At 40.1% G+C, this 25050-nt stretch overlaps 1 protein-coding gene across 2 annotated transcripts in view; it reads right to left on the bottom strand.

Moving 5' to 3' along the window:
• The window catches only part of Tmem87a (transmembrane protein 87A), a 53517-nt gene that overhangs the window by 7228 nt on the left and 21239 nt on the right, over positions 1-25050 (bottom strand). The window contains exons 7-17 of one of the 2 annotated variants that reach the window (XM_057780341.1): positions 24780-24897; positions 19658-19719; positions 18509-18692; positions 16939-17038; positions 13882-13975; positions 13023-13094; positions 9422-9530; positions 8383-8441; positions 7300-7403; positions 1438-1511; positions 906-967 (exon numbers count right to left, since the gene is read on the bottom strand). In XM_057780341.1, the coding sequence (XP_057636324.1) occupies positions 906-967; positions 1438-1511; positions 7300-7403; positions 8383-8441; positions 9422-9530; positions 13023-13094; positions 13882-13975; positions 16939-17038; positions 18509-18692; positions 19658-19719; positions 24780-24897 (1038 nt within the window). Of the gene's footprint in view, positions 1-905; positions 968-1437; positions 1512-7299; positions 7404-8382; positions 8442-9421; positions 9531-11917; positions 11987-13022; positions 13095-13881; positions 13976-16938; positions 17039-18508; positions 18693-19657; positions 19720-24779; positions 24898-25050 lie in introns of both variants that reach the window. The other variant, XM_057780342.1, reaches the window with a different exon arrangement.

Genomic DNA, 25050 nt, shown 5'->3' with positions numbered 1-25050 from the left:
GAGCTTTACTTTTACTGCTAACTTTTGGCCCTTGCCTTCTGAAAAAGCTTCTCCAATTTATAAAGCAGAGACTAGGGACCATTCAGCTAATGGTACACAGGGGATGCGTGTACACAACTGTCAGCATCACAGACCCTGACCAATACAGGAACCCAAGATTGGGTTCTAATTAGTTACATAGAAAACGGGGAATGAGAAAAATGAAAAAGTGATCAGAATGACCTGTGGCTTTCTGCCTGAACCTCGCTGTTTAGGCTAGGCTAAAACACTTCATACACGACAAGGGCCATGGTAGGAGCCCATAACAACTGGGAGAGCATTGCCTCAAGGACAGCCAAGAACTGGCCAATTAAAAATATGACCATAGTATGCTTCCTCTACATACCCCAAGGACAGACAGGAACGGACCAACCAAGAACATACTCACAACCATGCTTCATTTACATAATGATTTCATGCTTTTTGAATTTGCTGTCCTCAATTAGGTACAGGTATAAAAATTAGGTGAAAACTCATGGTCCTGCAAAATTATTTATAAAAAGTCCTATAAACTCTGGAAGGGAGCTCCTCCCGCCCTTACTGTGTCGAGTGTGCTGGACGAGTTCCTTGCCTCAGCTGGTACTATGCTTTGGAATAAACCTTGCTTTTGCATCCAAGTCCAAGATCCCTGGTAGTCACTTTGGGGGACAAGAGTCTGGGCACAACAATATACCCTTCTCCACTCACACCCATATGCACACATACACACAAATAAATAAAATATAGTGTGTATTAAAATATTCAAGAGCAAGCAAAATAACAACATAGTTACAAAAAATCATTAAGGCCCACCCATAGCAATCTTGGGTTCCACCACGGGCCACAACCCAGGCAAAGATCACAAAGAAAGGAAAAGTCACACTTACTGTTTTGTTTACTTTACTATTTCCATTTGGTTCCTGCTTGGTACTTCTCATTTTCATTCCTTCTACAAAAGGGAAAGAAAAGACAACAAAAAGCCCATAGATTGGTTAACTTTGTCATTACACCAGCCACCAAAGCAAAACAGTACTCAGAGATCTAAGTTTACTGACTGATCAGATGCTCCTTTAACCTAACGTTTGTAATAAAAGTGCAAAGCTAAAGCTGTGTCTCACTTCTACAAGAGATCTGACATTAATGCACAAGTGTTAGTCGGTTTACTGTGGCTTCACTTAAAGTTTGCCCAGACTCCCTTCACCCTAACTTTACCAAATACAAGAACTCCCATAGTTTTTTTTTTCTTTTAAAATTATTTTCTTTAAAAGAAAATATTAAGGGGGAGGGGGAGGGAAATGGGAGGCGATGGCGGGGAGGAGGCAGAAATCTTTAATAAATAAGTAAATAAAATACCAAAAAAAAAAAAAAAGAAAATATTAAGAGCACAAATATAAACAGGAAGTTTTCTCCAAAGCTCACCAAAACTTTCCTTCAGCATCGGTTCCTTCTGTTCATCCTCTTCATCTTCCTCTGACAATGGTGAAAAGGCAAACCTGGCGGAAGAGCACAGAGAGAATAGAGCCACAGGGAATGGTCACTCTCTGAACTGCTTCCCCTTCAGAGAGGTCTTAACTGCCTATATCATCAGCTAGTATCGAGGCAGGAAGAGCCACTGTTGGGGAGAACTATTTTCAGGTGTGTTGCTTTTGTTTATGCTGTTGTATTTGATTAACTGTGATTCTTTGCCTGTTTAAAACACTGATAGTCCTAATAAGGACATGAACGACCAATAGCAAGGCAGAAGCACGGATAGGCAGGTCTAGCAGGCAGAGAGTATAAAAGGAGAAATGAGGAGAAGAATGAGGAGGAGCAAAAGAGAAAAAGGAGAGAAGGATATCAGGGGCCAGACACCCAGTCACCCAGCAAGCCATGGAGAAAGAAAAGAAAGGTATACAGAAATAGAGAAAGATAAAAGCCTGGAGTCCAAAGTGGTCAGGATAATTAAAGTTAAGAAACGCTGACAAGAAATACGCCAAGCTAAGGCCGGGCATTCATCACTAAGAACAAGCCTCTGTGAGTGAATTATCTGGGAGCTGAGTGATGGGCCCCTCAAAAAGGCAAAAGAGTAAAACACCATACAACAAACCACAGACTACCCATGACTTCAGACAAGTTAATTTCCTCATCTGTAAATGGAGACAAAAGAATAAGAGTCAAAACACTCAGTAGTGTTTTCCAAAAAGTAAAGCCAAGCTAGGAGAGGCAGCATAAACCTGTAATCCCAGAACTTGTAAGGCTGAGGCAGGGCAGTTTAAGAGTTCAAAGCCAGTCTAGTCTGGATGACACAGTGAGACCCTGTCTCTTTATTTATTTATTTATTTTTTTTTTGAGACAGGGTTTCTCTGTGGCTTTGGAGCCTGTCCTGGAACTAGCTCTGTAGACCAGACTGGTCTCGAACTCACAGAGATCTGCCTGCCTCTGTCTCCCGAGTGCTGGGATTAAAGGCGTGCGCCACCATTGCCTGGCACCCTGTCTCTTTATTAAACAATAAAAACCTCCAAGTCAAGTCACTATGAAGTGCTTAAAACAATACCTGATATATTTCAAAGACATATATCAGGAAAATAGCTCTAATTTTAAACTTCAGCCTTCAATCTGAGTAAAAGAAGGGGGCCTAATTTTAGGTGCCCCACATAATCTAAACTCTCAGTCTCCACACGAGAAAGCTACTAACCGAGCACACTTCAGATTGCCTTTCCTTAGAAGGCTTTAGCTCTGACCTCACTCTGCTCTTCCCATTTTATTGCTGTCTAATGCTTTCGTTTTATTTTGTCTTAAAGTTTCTCATGAGGAAGAAAAACCCATTAGTAAGATAGGAATGGGGAATGTCTGTCACTTATTAAGGGCTAGCTTCACTGGTAAAGACCACAGTTAAAGTTTGAACAGCATCTGAAGTGAGAGTAAGACAAAGAGACCCCTTTCACAACCTCTACTTAATGTAGTAACCAAGGCCAAGCCCACACCACAATGTCAGAATGAGAAGACAGAGACTACTGCCAAGGAAGACTACATAAGGCCTTAAGTTCAATCCTTAATACCATTACACAAGAAGGATAGAAACTACCTTAAATCTAGCATGACCACAGTGTTTAAAACAAGAAACTACAACATTTAATCATAACACAGATTTTGATAACCAATGTCTTGGGAGGGTGAGTTAAAGAATCCTTAAGCTGGAACAGTTATGGCAAGAGGGCTGCCTAAGGAAGAAAGGTTTACCAGTAGTCACCTCATTCTTAGGCTACACAGTCTACATAATTATCTTTTAAGTATCAAGACTAGTGACTAGTAGATCAAAGGAGTAAATGAATAATTACAGTAGCAAACCATGAAAATGTTACATAATGTTTTTATTAATTCATGTGTGTGTATAAAGCAAAATACATGCATAGCGGTCAGAGGACAACTGTCAGGAGTCAATTCTTTCCTTCTGCCAGATGGGGTCTGGGGGATTGCTCTTAGGTCAGCAGGAATAGTGGTAACAGATGTCTTTACCAGAGGAAGTCATTTTGGTGGCTCTGTAACTAGTTTTTTTTATTTAAAGATATCCCCACCACAAACTGGCTCTGTTACATGCTAGTTATATTCATGGTGCTCCTGTGTTATCTTATAAATGTTTGCATCTGTCTAATGAAGAATCAATATTGTTTAAAGAAATGTTTGACTTTTGCCCTTGCTTATTGAGAAGGAGATCTCCATGCCTACAAGAGGTCCTTTCTTTTCTTTTTTTTCTTTTTTCTTTTTTTCCTCAAGACAGTGTTTCTCTGTGTAGTCCTGACTGTCCTGGAACTTGCTCTGAAGACAAGACTGGCCTTGAACTTAAAGATCCACCTACTTCTGCCTCTTGAATGCTGGAATTAAATATGTGTGCCACCACCACCTTTGTTTTCCTTGGCTTCTAACAGTGTAGTTTATAAAAGGAGCTGCAGACCATATCTTATTAGAACTAATATCCATATTAGTTAGGACCTATTCAGGAAGTGGAGACTAAAGGTATCAGCTTAACCACCAGGAAAGGTTAAAATTGTAAGGTGGTGGCTCACGCCTTTAATCCCAACATTCGAGAGACAGAGGCAGGCTGATCTCTGTGAGTTTGAGGCCAGTCTGGTCTACAAGAGCTAGTTCCTGGACAGGCACCAAAGCTACACAGAGAAACCCTGTCTCAAAAAAACCCAAATAAATAAATAAATAAATAAGGTTAGCCACATATAACTGAGCCCCAGTAAAAATTCTGGATGCCTAAACTTCAGGCTGGAACATTCTGCAGTCTACTTGGCCAAGAGAAGTAGCACTGCCTGTGACACTGCAGCCAGCCAGAAGCTTTGGTCTGGTCCCTCCAGACTCAGCACTCTGCCTCTCTTCTCCTGGGTTATGATAGCTTTTATTTGTTCTCGGGAAATAAACAGAGGCCATGAGCCTAACACTTGCAGTGATCTCTGTGTATCTGTCCAGTGAATTACCAAACCTGGGAGGAGTTGCAGGAACTCTAAGTTAGCAAGAGACAGTCTTGTCAGGGTTCTTTTCCCAGATTCTAGATTCTGACTAAGTCTGGTTAGAAGTAGAACAGTTCTTTGCTACCGTAGGATCACATCTGGGGGTTTGTTTGGGGTATGGGAGGATAAGACAGACATGATTTAGAAAACTGTTAAATAAGGGGGGGCTGATAGGGAGTGTAGTATAAGTTTTAAGGATTGACATTCTATCCTGCAGGGGAAGCTCCTTAAACAGGAAGGCAAAACAATTCAAAATAGTTTCCAGAAGTTCCTGAAACCAACCAGATTCACTACGCCTCTCCCTAGCAATAAAGTAATAAAAGAGTAGGCAATAAAAGCCAAGAGTCCCTCTCAGAGGATGAAAGCTAAATTGAAAAAAATAGATTGGGGGTGGTAGCAGCACACACCTTTATTCCTAGCACTCAGAGGCAGAGGGAGGCAGATCTTTGCAAGTTCAAGGCCAACCTGGTCTACAGGGCAAGTTCCAGGGCAGCTACAGAGAAACCCTATCTCGGAAAAACCAAAAAACGATCCATAAAAACCAAGCTATAAAATAAGACTCTCAGACTAGCCAAGCTGCAAAGATACCAGACCAGTTGCCTGGAAGGAGCAGAAACCAGTCAAGCTATTAAAGAGGCACCTGGAAGACTCTCCAACCTGTTGAGCTGCCTTCAGGCTGTGCAGCATGCTCCAGGTTCCCAGATTTTGTGAAATGTCACACATGTTGGGTGGGCTTTGGTAATGCAGCTATCAGTGAATCATTTCTGCTCCTGTAAGTAGCTCCTCAGTGATTCACCAAACTGGACTTTGGTCTGTTGTTCCCTATCCGGCATAAGTAGACATATGTGCTCTGTTTTCCCAGGAAAAGTTTTGTCACACAACAGGGTGGGGAGAACAGGACAGGGGATACTGGAGTATATCATCAACAAGCTATTCCATTTTATGCCTTATCCTCCTCTTATACAACATTGTTAACATAACTAAGCCATTAACATGAAGTCACAGGGAATGCAGGCAGTGTTTAGAAAAGAAAACAAGACAGTAATGCAAAAATCTTTTTTTTTTTTTTTTTTTTGAGAAAGGGTTTCTCTGTAGCTTTGGAGCCTATCCTGGAACTAGCTCTTGTAGATCAGGCTGGCCTCGAACTCACAGAGATCCACCTGCCTCTGTCTCCCCAGTGCTGGAATTAAAGGCGTGTGCCACCACTGCTCAGCTACAAAAAAACTTAAAGACTGAGTGAGGAAAAGAAACCTTTTAAATCGAATTACAACTGAGTAACAAGCTAAGAACAGATCCAATAGAGGCTCCTGGAGCTGTACATTCTTCCCCGCAAGCGTGGTTTCAGCTCTCTTTTCTCTTCTTGCCTAGCTTTTCTCTACTACTAGACTTTATGTATCTGATTATTAAGGTTTTACCCTTTCCCTTTTGGGTTATGTAGTTTAACATAACCTCTCTCTCTCTTTTTTTCTTCAGTTTTTCAAGACAGGGTTTCACTGTTTAGCTCTGGCTGTCCGGTAACTTGCTCTTAGACCAGACTTGCCTCAAACTAGAGATCCTCCAGACTCTGCCTCCCCTCCTGAGTGCTGGGATTAAAAGCGTGTGCCATCATCGCCAGGAGTAACATAATCTCTTAATCATCTAAGTATAAGGGAGGGGGGAAAAACAGAAACAAAGGTGTGGACACTGATAAGACAAGAATATTGGGCTGGAGAGACGGTTCAGTGGTTAAGAGCTTTGCTTGTTCTTCCAAAGGTCCTGAGTTCAATTCCCAGCAGCCAAATGGTGGCTCACAACCATCTGTAATGAGATTTGGTGCCCTCTTCTGGCCCACAGGGATACATGCAGGCAGAACACTGTATATATAATAAATAATTTTTTTTAAAAAGAATGGGCAGTTCCTAATAAGGATTTACCTACAGTAAAATAACTATAACCTATGACCTTAAACTCCAGTCAGTAACACAGACTCTCAGTTCACCCTATCATCATAGTGGGTGATGATGTAGGCTAGGTGGGGCCTACAGAATTCTTTTACTTCTTTCTGAACACCAGAAAGTAGAGGGATTCTCAAATACTTTCTCCCATATTTGCCTAAACAAATTATTTATTTGTCAGGGTTGAAATGCGTTCGGCTGGAACTTCCAGTTCACTCCTCTTTGATCCAGAAAGCCTCACTTTCCTCTCTCCAAACCCCACCTTCTCAGAAAATCTCCAAGAAAGAAAAGGCACCAAAAAGCCCAGTTTGCATTCTTGGCAGCTGTGGCAGGCAGCTCCTTCCCTGAAGTCACCAGCTGCCCAAGTCCCTACCTAAAGCGGTCAGCTTTAGATCATACTTAGGCATAACACCTCATCATCTCTTGCCTACAGGGTATATAAGCTCCCTGCTTTAGTTCGGGCATATGACTTCTCTTGCCTCAATCTCTGTGGCTAAAGAACTCACCTGGGAGTTGCTTTGCTCAAATAAACTTGTTCTTTTACGTTTTCAATTCAGCTTGATCTAGCTTACTGCATTGGTAGAGAAGTCTATTATTAGAGTACAGAAAACCTATTAAAACAGACCTAAGTAACTCAGTTTTATTCCCTTTCATTACAAAAAAAAGGAAACTTAAGACCTGCAGAAGTGAAAGAGACAGCATGGCAGGCAGAGCCACAAGCAAGTTAATGGAAGAGCTAAAGAAGTACTTCTGCCCAGTATCCACAAAGAATGCAGCACAGACCTGAAATTGTTCCTTAATACACCACCCCTGTTTGACAGCATTCATTCTGGTAGAATAAAGAGTCCCAGTACCTCTGGTTATTTGCTGATGGTCGCCAGAGAATCATGATGACAAAGAGGATCATGGAAAACAGCAACCGCCAAATGGCATCATCCACCCACAGCTCCCGCCAGTCCTGCAATAAGGGGGAAATGTACAACACTTTATGTATATTACCACTGTTCAAAGTCCCTTGGCATAGAAAAAGAGTGCATAAATAAGGTGTATTTATTAGAAGCTACTATACAAGGTACCTGGCACGTGCTGGGGTTATAAGCTTGGAAAGAAAAGAAGGCCATATCTTCCTGTCATGCTTACCGTTGCTAGAACAAAGGCACTAGCAAGCTGCACAGAGAAAAGTGTCACAGCTCATAGAATGCTCAAGGCAAGTAACTTCTGGCTGCTAACTTTTTAATTTTATTTATTGTTTTTGTTTGTTTGTTTGTTTTGTTTTAATCAGGCTAGTCTCAAGCTGTGTGCCACTACACCCAGTTTAGGCTTAAATCAATTTCTCTCTCTCTCTCTCTCTCTCTCTCTCTCTCTCTCTCTCTCTCTCTCTCTCTCTCTCTCTCTTTCTTTCAAGACAGGATTCTTCCCGTAACAGCTCTTGCTGTCCTAGAACTCATTTTCTAGTTCAGGTTGGCCTTGAATTCTCAGAGATCCCCTGCTTCTGCCTTGAGAGCTGGTACTAAGAACCTAGAGCCACCACTCCCAGCTGTAGGTTTCGATTTCTAATCCTCCTGCTGGATTTTGATTGTGTACCATCATGCTAATTATATAGTTGTCATCTGTCACTTATCAATATGACCAAAAGAGAGCTCCACACAGAAATCCTACTGGCCACAGTCTCTGTCTAAAGGAAGAAGCTTCTACTCAGATAGGAATCATTTGCCCATGATGTTCAGCACTTTGGAGATTTTGAGTTAAGGCAAGCTATGGATCATATCCAATAGGGGCTGGGAGTGTGACTTAGTGGCAAAGCTCCTGCCTCATATACACGAAGGCCAGAGTTCAATCCCTAGGACCAATAAACAAATACAAGCACACCACATGATATGGAAGCACACTTGACTATAATAAACATCACACTCCTAACCACAGTGTTTATAACTTACCGACTGGCAAGTCACTATTCTGAACTTCATGGTTGTCCAGATGATGAACACAATAGATGCTAGCATGAAAAGAAAAACCTGGTCAGATCATAGATGGCCGTTTACATCCCCAGTTACATTCAATGATCTCAAATAAGTACAATTCCATATTCCTGACTAGCACTTGGTTATCTTCAATATAAATTTATTAAACACCTACTACAAGCAAGGCTCACAATATATACTACTGCCATAATGTACAGTTTTGCAATCATTTTGTCTTTACCATCTGGCTACTTCAGTAACCCTCAGAATCAGAACAGAAGCTAACGGAATATATGCTAACTTTAGTAGCATTATCAGAACAAATTTTTCCTTTTCCAACTTATTTTTTGAGGCAGTATCTCTCACTGAAATGGGAGCACAGTGACTGGCCAGACTCAAAGTTTACCAGTTTAGGAAGACTACCTGACCAGCGAGTTCCAGGGATTCTTCTGTTTCCACCTGGGTGCTGGGGATTGGTACTGAGGTGTCCATGCTTCTATGGCATGTAGTTTATCTATGGAACCACCTCCCTAAACCCACACCTGGCTTTCCCACATGAGGACCAGAGACCTGAACTGTTGTCCTTACACTTACATAGCAAGCATATGGCTGAGCCAACTCACCTCCTAATCTTTTTTAAAAGATCATAAACCCTTTAGAGAATTTGGTTAGAACTATGACTGCTTTCCTTAAATGAAAAATGAAACTTTCCATAACTACCAATGGTCCTGTGGGCTGGAAAAGGGCTTAGCAGTTAAGAGCACTGGCTACTTTTCTAGAGAACCCATGTTCGGTTGCTAGCACCCATATGGTGGCTTACAACTGTCCATAACTCCAGTTCCAGGGGCTCTGACACCTTCTGGCTCTGCATCAGGCACAGGTGTGGTGCAGAGATACATAAAGGCAAAACACTATTCAAATAAAAAATAACAATAAAATAATAAAATAAAAATAAAAGAATTCCTAAGGAAATCTCAGGATCATGATGCAACAGTTAAAAACATTCCAAACTTACCCGCCACTGCTAAGATAAGCGTATTGGTGAAATGCCGATACAAAGAAAGCTTTACAATGTTCCTCCGAAGTTTTAATAGCTTCATTGTTTGCGTCAGGCTAATGAATATGTGTTTGCAAGTCAAGGAATTAAACATTCAAAAAGGTAAGTAAACCAATTCTCAGGTTTCAAGATCTAGGGTCACACTTGTAAAGTTACCGATTTCAGAGATCTTATAGCTCTTATTTTTACTTACTCCTCAAACACTCTAACTCACCATGATTAATGAGAAAATTATCATTTCAGTAAGATACAGAAAAGACTACAGCATGGGGGTGAGAATAAAGAAATAAAAGGAAAAAGACAGGGAAACAAAGAAAGGTATAGGCTTGCTAGAAAATTTTTAAAAGATGGGAAAAAAACAGGCAAACAGAAATGATCAAGTGAGTAGCATGCAAGGGATGGGTTAGCACCATCTCTCTCTAAAGTGTGTGGTTCTGTCTGGCCCAGCTAGTCCTCTGCAGGGTCACAATTACACCTGTGCCCACAGCTTTCCGGATTCTATACTCAGTCCTCAAATAGCGCCACCCACACTGTGAATTAACTAAAAGGGCAAAACAATGTCTGAGAATCCCGGACAAGTAGGCTACCAAAGCAGCGAGGCTTCACTTTATAAACTTTAGTTCCAAGTAAGAGGCCTCCTGGAAGGACAAAAGGGAACTGACAACTACCACAGATGATGCCTAGTTTTATGCTCAACTATCAGAGGAGCTGATATAAAAATGAAGAAGCTGGGGCCAAAGAGATGGCTCATCAGCCAGCAACCAAGCCTGGCAACATGTGCTCCAGTTCCAGAGTCCACATAAAGCGGGAGGGGGGGGACAGGACGGGGGGAGAAGAACTCTATAGGAAGGTGTCTCTGACCTTCATACACTGTGCATGCACACCCCAACAAATAGAAATTTAAAAATAAAGTCTAAAGGGCCTGGAGAGATGGCTTAGCACTTAAAGAGTACATAAAGCGGGGTTAGGTTCCCAGCACTCACATCAGACAGCTCACAACCACCTGTACGTCCAACTGGAGGGGACCCAGCACCCTCCTTCTGGCCTCTGCAGGCAACTCACTCATACATACAATGTCTACATATACACATAATTAAAAATTACATCTTAAAAAAAAAAGTAAGAAAAATTAAGAGGGGGCTGGAGAGATGGCTCAGCGGTTAAGAGCACTGACTGCTCAATTCCCAGCAACCATATGGTGGCTCACAACACCTATAATGAGATCTGATGCCCTCTTCTGGACTACAGGCAGGATACTGCATAAATAAATAAATAAATCTTAAAAAAAATAAGAAAGAAAGAAAAATGAAGGAAGCCAGAACTTACTACCTCACTATGCTCTCTGATACCTAAACCCACTTTCACTACCCAAGCACGCAAGGATCACAGTGCTTGACAGACAGTGATCTGGACCCAGACACCTTTTTTTTGTTATATGGCAAAATATTCAAATTTGAAAAAATTATAATTTTGTTCATATTATGCTTTTTAAACCATCACAATCTATCATGAAAAAATACTGTACAGCTGCACATACACTCTTAAAGACAAACCAAATTTAAAATACACCTATAATATAAATTCTAAAACTTGAACCCAAGAGGTCAAGCCCCTACTAAATAAGTGTTGAAGGAACAGGAACAGAAACTTGTTTATCTGAATCACTGATGTGAATGAATTGACATTTGTTCTGAAGGGTGAGACAATTTCTGAGTAAAAGAACAAACTCATCCTTTCGACAGCTGAAACCTGTTCATCCTACTTAAGAGATCTAAGAGGATCAAACCCCTTGAGAGGTTCCTAAACAAATTTTGGGATCAAATTCTTTTCACAGGTATTAAAGAATTTCATAATTGGACTAAAAGAAAGAGCAGGACCAGAGCAGCCAATGATTCTAATACAAAGAGAGATGAGCAAACAATAAATCCAAAAATAAGGTGAGACGTCCATTTTAAAACAAAGCAAACAAAACAAATAAAAAAGCCAGGTGGTGGTGGTAGAACATGCTTTTAATCCCAGTACTCAGGAGGCAGACAGATCTCTGAGTCTGAGGCCAGCCTGGTCTACAGAGTGAGTTCCAGGACAGCTTGGGCTACACAGAGAAACCCTGTCTCAAAACACCAAAAGAGACTGAGATAGGACAGGGAGGGAGAGAGGAGACGGAGGGAGAGAGGAGAGGGAGGGAGGGAGGGACGGAGGGAGGGACGGAGGGAGGGACGGAGGGAGGGAGGGAGCACAGCTTTGATCTCATGCTTAGCAACCAAATTATTCTGTGATTTTTTTAAAAGATGACAAAACAAAAACAAACAAAACTGCTTACCTGAACTTTCAGGCCGTTAACATTTAAAACAAACCACTTCCCAAATCAAGGAGAAATCAACAGAAAGATTAATGGAAACCCATCTGCAAGGGGAGAAAGCCAATGGTCATCAAACAAGCCAATGAGAAGGATATCCACCAGCACAGGGCAGTGTCTAGGAAAGCCAAGGGTATAAAGGCCAAGGAAGCAAGATCAGTCTGGGCCTGCAGACAAAGAAAAGGAGGTGATGAAAACAGATGAACAGAGAGGCAAGAGAAGAAACCAGCACATGGTTCTGCATTTATATTGACAACTGGAATGGGCTTGCATATGAACTGAAGAAAACCATAAGGGCTAGCACTGGGCAAAAAAACCCCACTCTTCCCTTCTAAAACACCTACAGACAGCATCCAGCTATAAATGATTCACACCAACTGTAAATTCTTCTCAATTCAATGAAACTGCTATAAATTACTACCATAGAGTTTTGATGTAAAAGAGAACGACAAGGGGTTGAAGAGAGATGGCTCAGCAGTTAAGAGCACTGGCTGCTCTCCCAGAGGACCAGGATTCAATTCCCAGCACCTACACAGCAGCTCACAACTGTTTGTAATTCCAGTTCCAGGGGATCTGACACCCTCACACAGAATATATATAGGCAAAACACCAGCACACATTAAACAAACAAACAAACAAATCTTAAAAAAGGAGAATAACTAGTCACAGAGAAACCCTGTCTCGAAAAACCAAAAAAAAAGGAGAATAACACAAAAGTCTTTGTATTTATAATCCCATCCCATCTAGATTTCCTACTGTTATTTTTTAAAGTATTTATTTATTTATTATGTATACAATATTCTGTCTGTGTATATGGCTGAAGGCCAGAAGAGGGCACCAGACCCCATTACGGATGGTTGTGAGCCACCATGTGGTTGCTGGGAATTGAACTCAGGACCTTTGGAAGAGCAGGCAATGCTCTTAACCTCTGAGCTATCTCTCCAGCCCTCCTACTGTTATTTTTATACTAAAATCCTAAAAAGGTATCTCTCATATTTTAAATAATTATTGCATCATTAATATTCTAAGAATTATTGATTCTCAGAGTAACATGATTAAGTTTTACTATTTAGCTTACCCTAAAATACAATGTAAGTAATTATCTTTCCCTAAAACATCATTCCTAGTTTCTACAAGTCTGCATCTAAGCTGCTTTGTACATAATTCTAACAACCCCATCACCAGAGAATTATTAAAGGATATCCATAAAATAATACAGGCATCAACTGCAGAGAGGGCCAGGCTTACTATCAGAGCCAAGGAGTAAGGAAAATACTATAGCAATGGCAGAAAAGAAAAAGTGAAATTAATAGGCGGTTAAAGTTGCTAAATAGCCACAGAGATTGCACACAGGGGTCAGTGTGGTCTGAACAACAAATTTACAATTATGAAGTATTATATGGATGGGGAAGTGTCAAGGGCAAAGCCAAGTGTATAGAAGTTAACACTTTGAATCTAATATTAGGGTTATGACAGAATGTGACTTTTTACTAAATGAAATAACTGTAATAGCCCAGGAAGGCCCACTTCTTCCTTTCTTGGCAATGGACTATGTGAAACTTAATTGAATTTAAGTTTTAAATTTAAGTTCCGGGTAAGTAGAGAACACTGTTGTTTTTATTTAGATGAACCAGAAAATGGGGGAAAGAACCAAATAATTACCAGACTGGCACAGGTGGAAAGAAGATATTCACTATAGATCATATACTAAATTTATCAAGCTCTAATAGATGAGGTTAGAAAAATGGAGTTATACAGGCTGAGCATCTCTGATTCAAAACTCCAACCCCACAACACTGAATGTTTTGAGATTTTTGAAGGATTTTATATCTTGGACTTTAGGTTAAGGAATGCTTAACTAATAGGTTCTATGAAAACACCCTAAAATCAAAAAATTCTCAAGTCTGAAACACTCCTGGTCCCTAGCACTTCATCCTGTATACATCTACTGAAAAACAGAAGAACAGCCCACTGACTCAAGAAGAAATATTAACAGTAGCTGGCCACAAAAATCCATATGAAGAAAAACATAAATAAGTAATTCAATCTAGGCAATACCGACCCCTGTAACTCTGAGGACTCCTTCCATGCCAGAGAACAAAAGATAGAGTGCTCCTGCCACCACAACCTTGTGAAGAGTAACTCCAAGACGAGGCCTAAAAAGGAAGCAAAGAGACAGCCAAGTACAGCAGCAGCAAGCCATGTGACAAACTATGGTGTCAGCGACAATTAGTACAGAGCACGAACTTCAGGAAAACGTGCTCCTTAGAAGAAAACCACTCCTGAGTGTGTGTGTGGTAGTCTGAATGGAACTGGCTCCCATAAGCTCATATGGGGTGGCACTATCAGAAGATGTGGCTTTGTTAGAATGCATATAGTCTTGTTGGAGGAAGTGTGTCACTGTGGGGGCGGGCTTTGAGGTTTCCTATGCTCAGGGTATCACCCAGTGTCTCAGTCGACTTTTCTTGTTGCCTGCAAGATGTGGGACTCTCAGCCACTACTCCAGCACATCTACCTGCGTGATGATAATGGACTGAACCTCTGAAATTGTAAGCAAGCCACCCCCAATTAAGTGTTTTCTTTATAAGAGTTACTATAGTCATGGTGTTTCTTCACAGCAATAGAAACCCTAATTAAGATAGTCTAGTCATAAATGATGACAAGAAATACTAGAAATTAAAATCTGGTCCCCGGTTACTGTATTAAGTATATATTTATATATATTAAGTACTAATATATATATAATTATTACACATATTTTATTAAATTGTTTTAATCTAAATATACATATTTTTATATACTATATATTAGAAAACATTCTGTGGTATAAAACCCCCAGTAACAAAGCTCATCTCTCTCTCTCTCTCTCTCTCTCTCTCTCTCTCTCTCTCTCTCTCTCTCTCTCTCTCTCTCTCTGTCTCTCTCTCTCTCTCTCTCTTTGAACCAGGCTTGGAGGTGCAGACCTAATCTCACGCAACTTCAAGGCCAGTCTGAGCCATATGAATATGACACCCTGCTTCAAAACAGAATCTACAACAACAAAACATAACCACAATATCATTAGCAAATCTCAAAATGTTAACAGTTACCTCACACACTCAAATGTCGTGTTGTAGTTCATCAAATAAGCTCAAGCACAAAACCCAACTAAGTATGTAGCTTTGAACAACCTCTATTCATAGGAAGATGGAAAAGCCTTGGATCCTTAATATTTAAAATCCTACCCATCAGAATCTGTATTTTAACAAAATTACTAGGTGGTTCATTACAGTACATATGTCTAAGGCAAATAAATCTCTATGGCTATTTCCAGTTAGAAAACGACCATAATGGCAGGGAATTATCTTAAAATCTTGAATATTCCATCACATGTAGAAGGCATTATAAATAAAAATGCTTATTCTACTTAATGTCTTTGGACTATTCTTGTCCTCGTCTTTCTTGAATTCCCTTTAATTCAGGAGACAGTTTCTGTCCCTACCCCTTCCCACAGATTGTTCTTGGTATGGTCACTAACACTCTTCATTAATTAAATTCAACAGTTAATTCTCTTACCTGGCCTATCTGATCATCTGACACAATCAAGGACCCCTCCTTGGAACAGTCTTCAGTTTGCCTACTGCCTTCAACCGTTACTTAACTTCCTCTACTAACTCTGCTTCATGTCACTGACATATAGATAACAGAAAATATCTGAACACCCAGCCTTTGACCTTTTTCTCTCTGGATTTTCTTCCTTGGTAGCCTTGTGTAGTGTCCTAACTTAGCATCTCCATCCTCATAACTTCTATCTGGGCTTCACCAGTGCTTATCTAGCCTACCTCCCAATCTTGCCATTGTGCCAAGCCGATTCCTTGATCTTCCTGGGCTTGGTGAACAGCAATTCCTTCCTGCCACATGAGCAGACCCGGTTGGCACCACCCGCAGTTCTTCTTTTACATCCTACATGTGACCATCATGGGACTCCACTGGTTCTACCTTCAAAGCATGTATAGGATCCACTCATACCCCAGACTCTCTTTCTCTAGGTGAACAGGTAGTCCCTTTGCTTTCCTCAAATCTTTATTTGGATGTCACTAAGTAAAGCCTTCCTGGGCCACCATATTTACAGCTCCAAGTTTCAATGCCTGAACTATAACACCGTTTATTGATGTATTAGACATTTAATTCATTTGTTCCCTTCTTCCACAAATGTAAAAATCTACAACTTTTATTTGTTGTACAGCAGGGCTTAGAACAATGAGTTACTGAGTGTCTATAGAGGGAAGGCACTTGGTATTTTGTGGCTTAGGAAGAATGTTCTGAGTACACTACAAGGAGCAGAGGGCTATGCAATGACTACAGTACCGCATGCTTCAATAACTTGTTTTTACTAAAAAGTTAAATTTTTTTAAAAAAAACAATTGCAATAAGAATATTCTTTTGCTAAAAACAAAACAAAACAAAAAATAACCTAATTTGCAGGATGGAGAGATGTTCAACAATTTAGAGTTCTTGTTATCGTCAGAGGACCTGAATTCGATTCCCAGCATTTTAACGGCGGCTCACAATTCCAGTTCCAAGTGATCCAATGCCTTCTTCAGGCCTCTACAGGTAGCAGGTCACACACACACACACTCACATTCACACACACACCATCCATAAACATAAAATAAATCTATTTGCGAAAACAGTTTCAGATAGTCACTAAGTTCACTGTGAAAGTTTGTTTTTCTGCATTTGCCTCACTGCAGGTTTTTCTGCAGGTGTACGGTGAGTTTTTAAAAAGATGTAAAGCAACATTTCTTTCTTTTTTTTTTTTTTTTGGTTTTTCGAGACAGGGTTTCTCTGTAGCTTTGGTGCCCGTCCCGGAACTAGCTCTTGTAGACCAGGCTGGCCTCGAACTCAGAGATCCACCTGCCTCTGCCTCCCGAGTACTGGGATTAAAGGCGTGCACCACCACCGCCCGGCGTAAAGCAGCATTTCTAACACTTAAGACTATAATAAAATTTCAGACATTTTTCATATCTCACTACTATTTTCTTACTCACTACTTTTATCAACCTTTTCAGAACCAGCACTATCTAGATGGCAAATGTTTCAATCTAATTAGCATTTTCATTCAGAATTGAATACTCACTTGACTATGCCGTATCCCAGACTGACTATGATGACCAGGGTTCGAGCCAGTGAGCGTTTCACTGCTGAGAGCAGCTCTGCAAGGACCAAGGCATCCTGGACTATGTGAAAGAAAGGGAGAAATGGTGCTATACTCCGGTTTCAACCATCCTACTACTAAAATGTAGGTCTCTTAACACTTTTCAGAATGAGCACAAGTATCAGACTTACTAAAGAGAGAATATCTCATACAACTTTTACAAGCACACAGCTAATGATCTTAGCTGTGTGCACAACAATCTGGGTGTGCTCACTCATCAATTTTCCCACCATTTACTTTTGCAAACTGAAATACAGCTATACATGGAAAGCATACACGTGTACCCTGGAGCACGTGCATAATTTTCAATTCACATCTTCTATTTTCAAGTCTTCATATCTTGCAACAATAATTATTAGTGAACAAATAGTCTGAAAGAAAACTAAAACCATTTCAATAGTCTACAATACCAAGTAATTTGTAATAAGCAGTCAACCTCATCAAATCATAAGCATATTCCCATTTTCTTGGTATTACTGTATTTTATCAAGTCTAATATGCATTCCAAACACACGGGCACAAAAATTAATGTGTCTTGCAATCAGTGCCATCTTATAATTAAACTGGCATTGTTTACTTTCTTTTTTAATGTTGGCTTGGCTATCAATGACAACTGGGATTTAAGAAATATGAAAACAGCCGGGCGGTGGTGGCACACGTCTTTAATCCCAGCACTCGGGAGGCAGAAGCAGGCGGATCTCTGTGAGTTCGAGGGCAGCCTGGTCTACAAGAGCTAGTTCCAGGACAGGAACCAAAAAGCTACGGAGAAACCCTGTCTCGAAAAATTAAAAAAAAAAAAAAAAAAGAAAGAAATATGAGAATCATTTCCCAAATGACCACTTTTCTGTGTGTGTTTCAACAAAATTATCCTTGCATCATTGTATCCTTGAACTATAAGATTAAGAGAAACAGTCACAATGACGGTGATTCTGTTGTGGTTATTTTAATAAGAAACTTTGGAAAAGTAGATCTATGTAACCACTGCTGCCTTGAGAGATGTTGCCATGCATCTCAATCATCATCAAAAAATGGCAAATTTGGAGCTGTAGAGATGGCCCAGCAGTTAAGCGTTTGTACTGCTCTTGCAGAAGACTTAACTGGCTCCCATTGCTCACACTGGGTGACCCATAACTGCCTCTAACTTTGGTTCCATGGGGATCTCATCTTTCTGGTCTCCACAGGCACCTGCACTTATGTGCATGAAATACATCCATCCTCAAATACAGATTATTTTAAAAATATAAATCTTGGAGGGGAAAAAAAAAGGCAAATTTGGGTCTGGTGAGATGGTTCAGCAGATAAAGGTGTTTGATGCCAAACCCGACAATCTAAATTCAATCTCCAAAGACATGCATGGTGAAAGGAAAGAACTGACTCCCTTCAGTTATCCTCTTACCTCCACAGGCACATGGACCATGTCATAACACATGCACCCTCACACATACACAAAATAAACAAATATAATTTTTTAAATGACACTTCTTTAACATACCTGATTCTCCTTTGTATCGGATATTCTGAAATTCTGCATAAAACACAGCTTTCTCAAACATTCCCAGAAAGATGACAGCACCAATCCAAAACTGAATTCTCAGGAGATCTCTCCAGTAGCAAGCAGACCATGCCAGCCAGAGAACACCAAATAGGACGTACACAATACACATCACCATGAAAAACTGTGATCCAATTGGGAATGAAATAAAAAGGAGAATTAGGACCAAGAACCAAATATTTAGATTTAAAATCAACATATGGTATAACATAAATCATAAAAATAGATTTTACCTTCTTTTTGAGAAAAATTTATATTTCTAGTGTATAATACTAACAAACAATAAAGAATGATCTAGTTTTGAACAGAGGAGACTACAGAAGGACTTGTCCTCAAGAATGCCTGCTCCTTGCATTAACTGCTCAAAACCCAGCATAAAACGAAGAAAAAACAGGTCTGGCAAGCTGGGATGCAGAATCCTGAGGCAATGGAACACAACTAAAATGGAAAATTATAAAAGGGGAAGAGAGAACAAGTCTGCCAATAGACAAGGATCTCTCGGCACAGGCTAACCACAGTTTGAATACTTACATTATAAAGATTCATCCTTATCACGTGAGTGGGCTCAGGGCTCTTACAGCAAGGTGTGCCCTGCTCTGAACCCAGATGTGAACTGCGAGGTGGTCACTGAGATACTGTCCACAGCTACAATAGTCACCGACCTTCTCATTTTACAGATAAACGTGGCCCACAGGGCTACACTTACTCTGTTGAAGTTACTCTCTGGGGAGATGGCTCAGCACTCACGGCTCTTGCAGAGGACCTGGATTCAGTTCCCAACACCCACGTGGGGCTCACAACCATCCTTAACCATAGCTCCAGCATATCAGATGCCTTCATCTGATCTCTGCAGGCACTAGGCTCTCATGTGATAAACAGACAAATAGCAAAACACTCATACCCATAATATAAAATACGAAAATCTAATTTAAAAGGAAAAAAGTTAATATCAAAACCTCAAGTAAAAATTTCTAAACAGCACAGGAATAATCCTTTAATGAGACAGAGCTACAAAACAGACAATTTTCATACTAAATTAAGTTTCATGCTAAATTAATTTATCAAGGTTAAAAGTACATGCTGACTCACGATCATCAGTGGGTAGTCTTCAAGAGTGAGGTATTCATAGGGACCCTTTACTTCAACAGTCACTGGCAAAGCAAATTAATTTGGTAGATTCAGTAATTAAACAATAACGCCGATTAATTTTACTTTATTAAATTAGTAAAAGTTTCATCAACTCACTCTTAAGCATTTCAATCATGGTGATTAGTACATTAGATATATACAGTTACTTTGAAATCCATGAATTAGTCTCATGATTCATCCACAACCTAGTGTTTTTGTTTGTTTTTGAAACGGAGATTCACTACGTAGCTCTAGCTGTCCTGGAACTCGGTCTGTAGACCAGGCTGGTCTCAAACACAGAGAGAGATTCACCTGCCTCTGCCTCCCAAGGGCTAGGATTAAAGGATTAAGTGTGCCACTGTGTCTGGCTCACACTCCAGTCGTAAGTGGGAAAGTCCTCTTCCAGATTCATATTCTCTGTGTGTGCACAATGGATTTGTGCTCGTTAGAAAGCACTTGTGTGTTCATGTTTGTAGACTCTTCAGGTGCTATGCCTGCTTCCCCCACTACCTTCTTTTTGAGACAGGGTCTCTCTCACTGGCCTAGAAAGCACCAAGTCAGGTAGACTGGCTGACCACTAAGCCCAGGGGACCCCCGCCACCCCTGACATGCGGTGATACAAGCGCACACTGCCACACCTAACTTGTTCCTGTGAGTCTGGGAACAGAGCTGTGGGTCCTCCTTGTAAACACTTCATGAGCATTTTACAGACGACCCCCTCAGTCCCATACTCACGGCCCTGAAGACCGGACGAAATGACATTCCTTCACAAAGCCATCCTCAAGCTTCCATCCAGAACCATCCCACCTCCTTTAAATTCCAAACACTCTTGGTATACTTCTTTCAATGTATTCCTAATATTCTTGTCTTCTGCCCATCTTTACTATATCTCCCTAATTTTTTAACTTATTTTTATGATCTTTCAAGTCAGATATCACTTTAAAAATGAAGAGTACTTTTTAAAAAGCTTAAAATCATAATAATTTATACAAGTGATATACCATCCCTGGTAAAATAAGACGTAAAGACAATCCAGCAGCTCCCTAATTATATAAGCAGTATCTTCATTTAGGAATGAAGACCAAACCAACAAGAACCCATACAAGTTCAGATAAAAACCCAGCACTGTTTATCAAACTTGAACTGACTTTTCCAGAACTTACTATCAAATATTTTGTAAAAATTTGACTAATAAATAGGAACAACAACAAAAAGTTTTATCTACAAGATAAATTAGAAATCTGCCTCATTGAAACTCTACTGATCATAAGATTAACTGCTTTGAGCCAGTCATGTTGGTACAATCTGAGCATCTGGAAGGAGAAGCAGGAAAGTTTGAGAGTTGTGGGAAAGTTTGAAGCCAGTCTGAGCCATGAGACCCTGTCTCAATAAAAGACTGATGGTTTAAAAACTGTCACTGATAAAAGAGTTGAATAAATTCTAGGAATGACTGATAAGCGAATTTCTGACTTAGCTGGGTTTGGTGCTTGACTATAATCGTAGCACCTGAAACACAGAGGAGTCATGACTTTGATGCCTGGCTCCATCAAAGACTTTAATGAGAGGGTGAAGGAAGTCACATGTGGTGGCCCAGACTTATACTCTCAGCATTTGGAAAGCTGGGGAAGGATTGCTGCAAGTCTGAGACCAAGCTGGACTATACAGCTAAACAAAAACACATCAAAACAAGACATCCGGTCTAGGTACAACACTTGCATAGCATACGTGAGGCCCTAGGTCCAATCCCAGCACTGGAAAACAAACACAAACAAAAAAGATGAAAGAAAAGAACATTCAGAGATAATTCTAGACTTTCAGATGATATTAACAAACCATGGTTAACAAACCAAACCATGCCTTAATGTGTCTCCTCTGTATGTTTACATACAAACACATGTAAAAAAAAAAGGAAGGAAGAAAGGAAGGAGGGAGGGAGGGAGGGAGGGAGGGAGGGAGGGAGGGAGGGAGGGAGGGAGGGAGGGGAAAGGAAGGAAGGAAGGAAGGAAGGAAGGAAGGAAGGAAGGAAGGAAGGAAGGAAGGAAGGAAGGAAGGAAGGAAGGGAAGGAAGGGAAGGAGCAAGACATTAACTGTGAAAACAAGACAAATATTTCCAGGAATGGAAATGGAATGGAAACACGTCACAGCACAGGAGACTACAGCCATAGTCACGCTGGCTTCTGGTCCTAAAAACAGGGTATGACAGTTTACAGAGTGCTCTTGTACTCACTAAAGCTATTAAGATTCAAACAGGAGAAAGAGACCTGTGTCAGGTTAGATGCATGAAGTAGGTGAAGCAGGGCCTCTTTCCCTCTTCTTTATGAGTTGATTAAAAATAAATATCACCAACTGCTCTCTTCTGCCTATTTATAACCCAATAGAAAGGTGTGAGCCTAGAGCAGTGGTTCTCAACCTGTGGGCTGCAACCCCTTTTGGGATGAACAGTCTTTCACAGGGGTCACATCCAGATATCCTGCGTATCATATACTTACATTACAGCTCATAACAGTACCAAAATTACAATTATGAAGTAGCAACGAAAGAAATTTTATGATTGGGCATCACCACAACATGAGGAACTGTATTAAATGGTCAGAGCATTAGGAAGGTTGAGAACCACTAACCTAGAGAAACACATATTCCAAGGTATAGAAATTATACCAGGCCACTACCTGGTCTGCCTAGATCTGCTTTACCTCCATATCACTGTGGAGCAAAGCAAAGTCCATTTCTGAATTGTGAGTTAAGGACTCAACATAAGGATTTAAAATTTAGCCTGGTGGTAGTGGGGCACGCCTTTAACCCCAACAGAGAAAGGAAGATCTAAAAATAAATTAACAAAGCCAAAGCTAGTCCACTGGGATAAAAATAAAACAAAATTCTATGGTGATTTAACAATAAAGAACACAAAAGCAATATTAAAAGACTACTATTTATGTAATTCTTGGTTTTGTGTGTGTGATATGTGTGTGTACCCGCTGTGTGTAAGCATGCACACATGTGGAGGACAGAGGCTGATTTCAGGCAACTTCCTCAGTTGCTCTCCATCTCAAATTCTGAGACAGAGTCTCTCATTGAACCTGGCACTCACCAGCTACGCTGGCGGGCAGCAGTTCCAGGGATCTGTCTCTGTCTGCCTCTGCTGGGTTACAGAGCTTTACACTGTGCCAGCTTTTCAGTTGTGGGGAGGAACCCAAACTCAGTCCCTCATGCTTGAGCAGAAAGTACTTTACTACTGAGCCATCTCTCCAGCACATCATTTCTGGGGTTTTCTAACAGGCAGGGTCTCATATACAAGATGGCTTCAAATTCACTATATAGCCAAGGATAACCTTAAACTCCTTGATTCCCCTGCCGCCTCTTGATTGCTGGAGTTATATGTACCCAACATGCCTTACATATTTAAAGATTATAAAAAGGAACAGACACAGATACTTGTAAAGAAATATGAAAAAAGCTTGTCAATAAACTTGAAATCTTTTTTTTTTTTTTTTTTTTTTTTTTTTGGTTTTTCGAGACAGGGTTTCTCTGTGGTTTTGGAGCCTGTCCTGGAACTAGCTCTTGTAGACCAGGCTGGTCTTGAACTCACAGAGATCAGCCTGCCTCTGCCTCCCGAGTGCTGGGATTAAAGGCGTGCGCCACCACTGCCCGGCTAAACTTGAAATCTTGAATGCAATTAGCACTTTCTCACAATATATGCACACCTCTGATATAAGGAAAAAGAACTAGAACAAAACACTATTTTTAATAGTAAAAAAATACTGTTTTTTTACTATTAAAGAAAACCTACAGAGGTTGGTAGACAGACTCAGACTGCAACAGTAACACAAGAAAAGTTCTAATAGAAACAGGCGAGTCTACTCTTTAAAACTGTCTGCAGAATATATAAATAGGGACAGTATCCAGTTCAGTACACGAGGTTTTCATAATTTGGACCCGGAATCAATGAATGACAGTGTAAGAAAAGAAAATTATAGGACAACTTATCTCGAACACAGATTTAAATAAACAAAAGGAATCCAACAGTGTATATGAAAAAGAAGGTATGGGTATGTTTGTGTATTTTAATAAGACTAAGCAAAAAATAAAGAATGGTCTAAAACTGAAACCAATTAATACAAACATTACATGAACAAAAAAGCTTATATGATCTTGTTTTGAGACAGGATCTCATAATTAAGTCTGGCCTTCTTGGAACTTGCTAGGTATCCCTGATTGGATCTTGAATTTATAATACTCTTGCCTTAGGTTCTGGAGTGATAAGATTATATAGATAAATGCCACCATGTCTGGCCTATTTGTTAATTTTAATATGTATACAATTACGCCATTGTGTCCTTTCTTAGCATTAAAAAAAAAAAGATGAAAATACTCAGTAAGTTCAGAAACAAGGATATCCTTATCCAAGTAAGAGTATTTTGAGTGGGAAAAAAACTATAGTAAACAGTATTATTTAATGGTGAAATATATCAATTAAATCAGAATAGCTGCTATCATTTCTACTCAATACTCTACTGAGAGCACGGATCGGGAAGGAAACTATACAGAACAAATTAAAACCAAAAATGGAAAACCAGAGAAACTACAACAGTTACTGCAAAATCCCAGGTAAAAGGTAAAGATTCTGAAAGTTATATAACTACAGAAGAAAGGAAGGTAAGGAAATTCTGGAGAACTGGAAAGATGGCTCAGGAGGTAAGAGGAAAAACTCCTCTTCCAGAAGACTGGAGTTCAGATCCTAGCACCCATGTGGGGAGTCTTACAACAGGAGCCTAAACTCACATGGGCAGAACTGCTCTTAGACACATAATTTTGAAATAAATCTTAGAAATAAAGAAAGAAAAACTTTTGATATTAAGAAATTTGAAATCAAGATTTGAAAGTATACTTCAAAATACTAAAGAACACTTAAAATATTCATAGCAAGAGAGCCAAAGAAAGTAAAATAAAGCCAAGTATCTATCCATAGAAAGTGTGTGGGCTATGCCTAAATATACAAAAATATTTCTACATTTCCCACTTCAAATCAATCATGCATGAAACAAACATAAAATCAGCTATTTTTAAAGCTATGAATTGAACTTACTGATAAAAAGATTACTCAGTGCATTTTCTTTTGGTGATTCCTTTGAGGACGAAATGTCAACGTGTACGATAAAAATGTACGGTGCATCTTGCCAAGTCTGCAATGGTTCATGCAATGCCTAGGGAGGAAATGGGGCATCAAAACTTCAAGTCTCAATAATTCAGAGCACAAGTTAATAATACAGTATGAAAACACTGCTCCAGAATACAGCCCAGAAATGCAGTGGAGTAAGTCAGCTTTCATTCACTGAAATAGCCATCATACACAAGAC

Source organism: Chionomys nivalis, chromosome 9 (genome assembly GCF_950005125.1).
Source record: "Chionomys nivalis chromosome 9, mChiNiv1.1, whole genome shotgun sequence".
NCBI classification, from domain to species: domain Eukaryota; kingdom Metazoa; phylum Chordata; class Mammalia; order Rodentia; family Cricetidae; genus Chionomys; species Chionomys nivalis.
The sequence above is the reverse complement of the archived record's forward strand: the minus strand, read 5'-3'. Positions and strand labels throughout refer to the sequence as shown.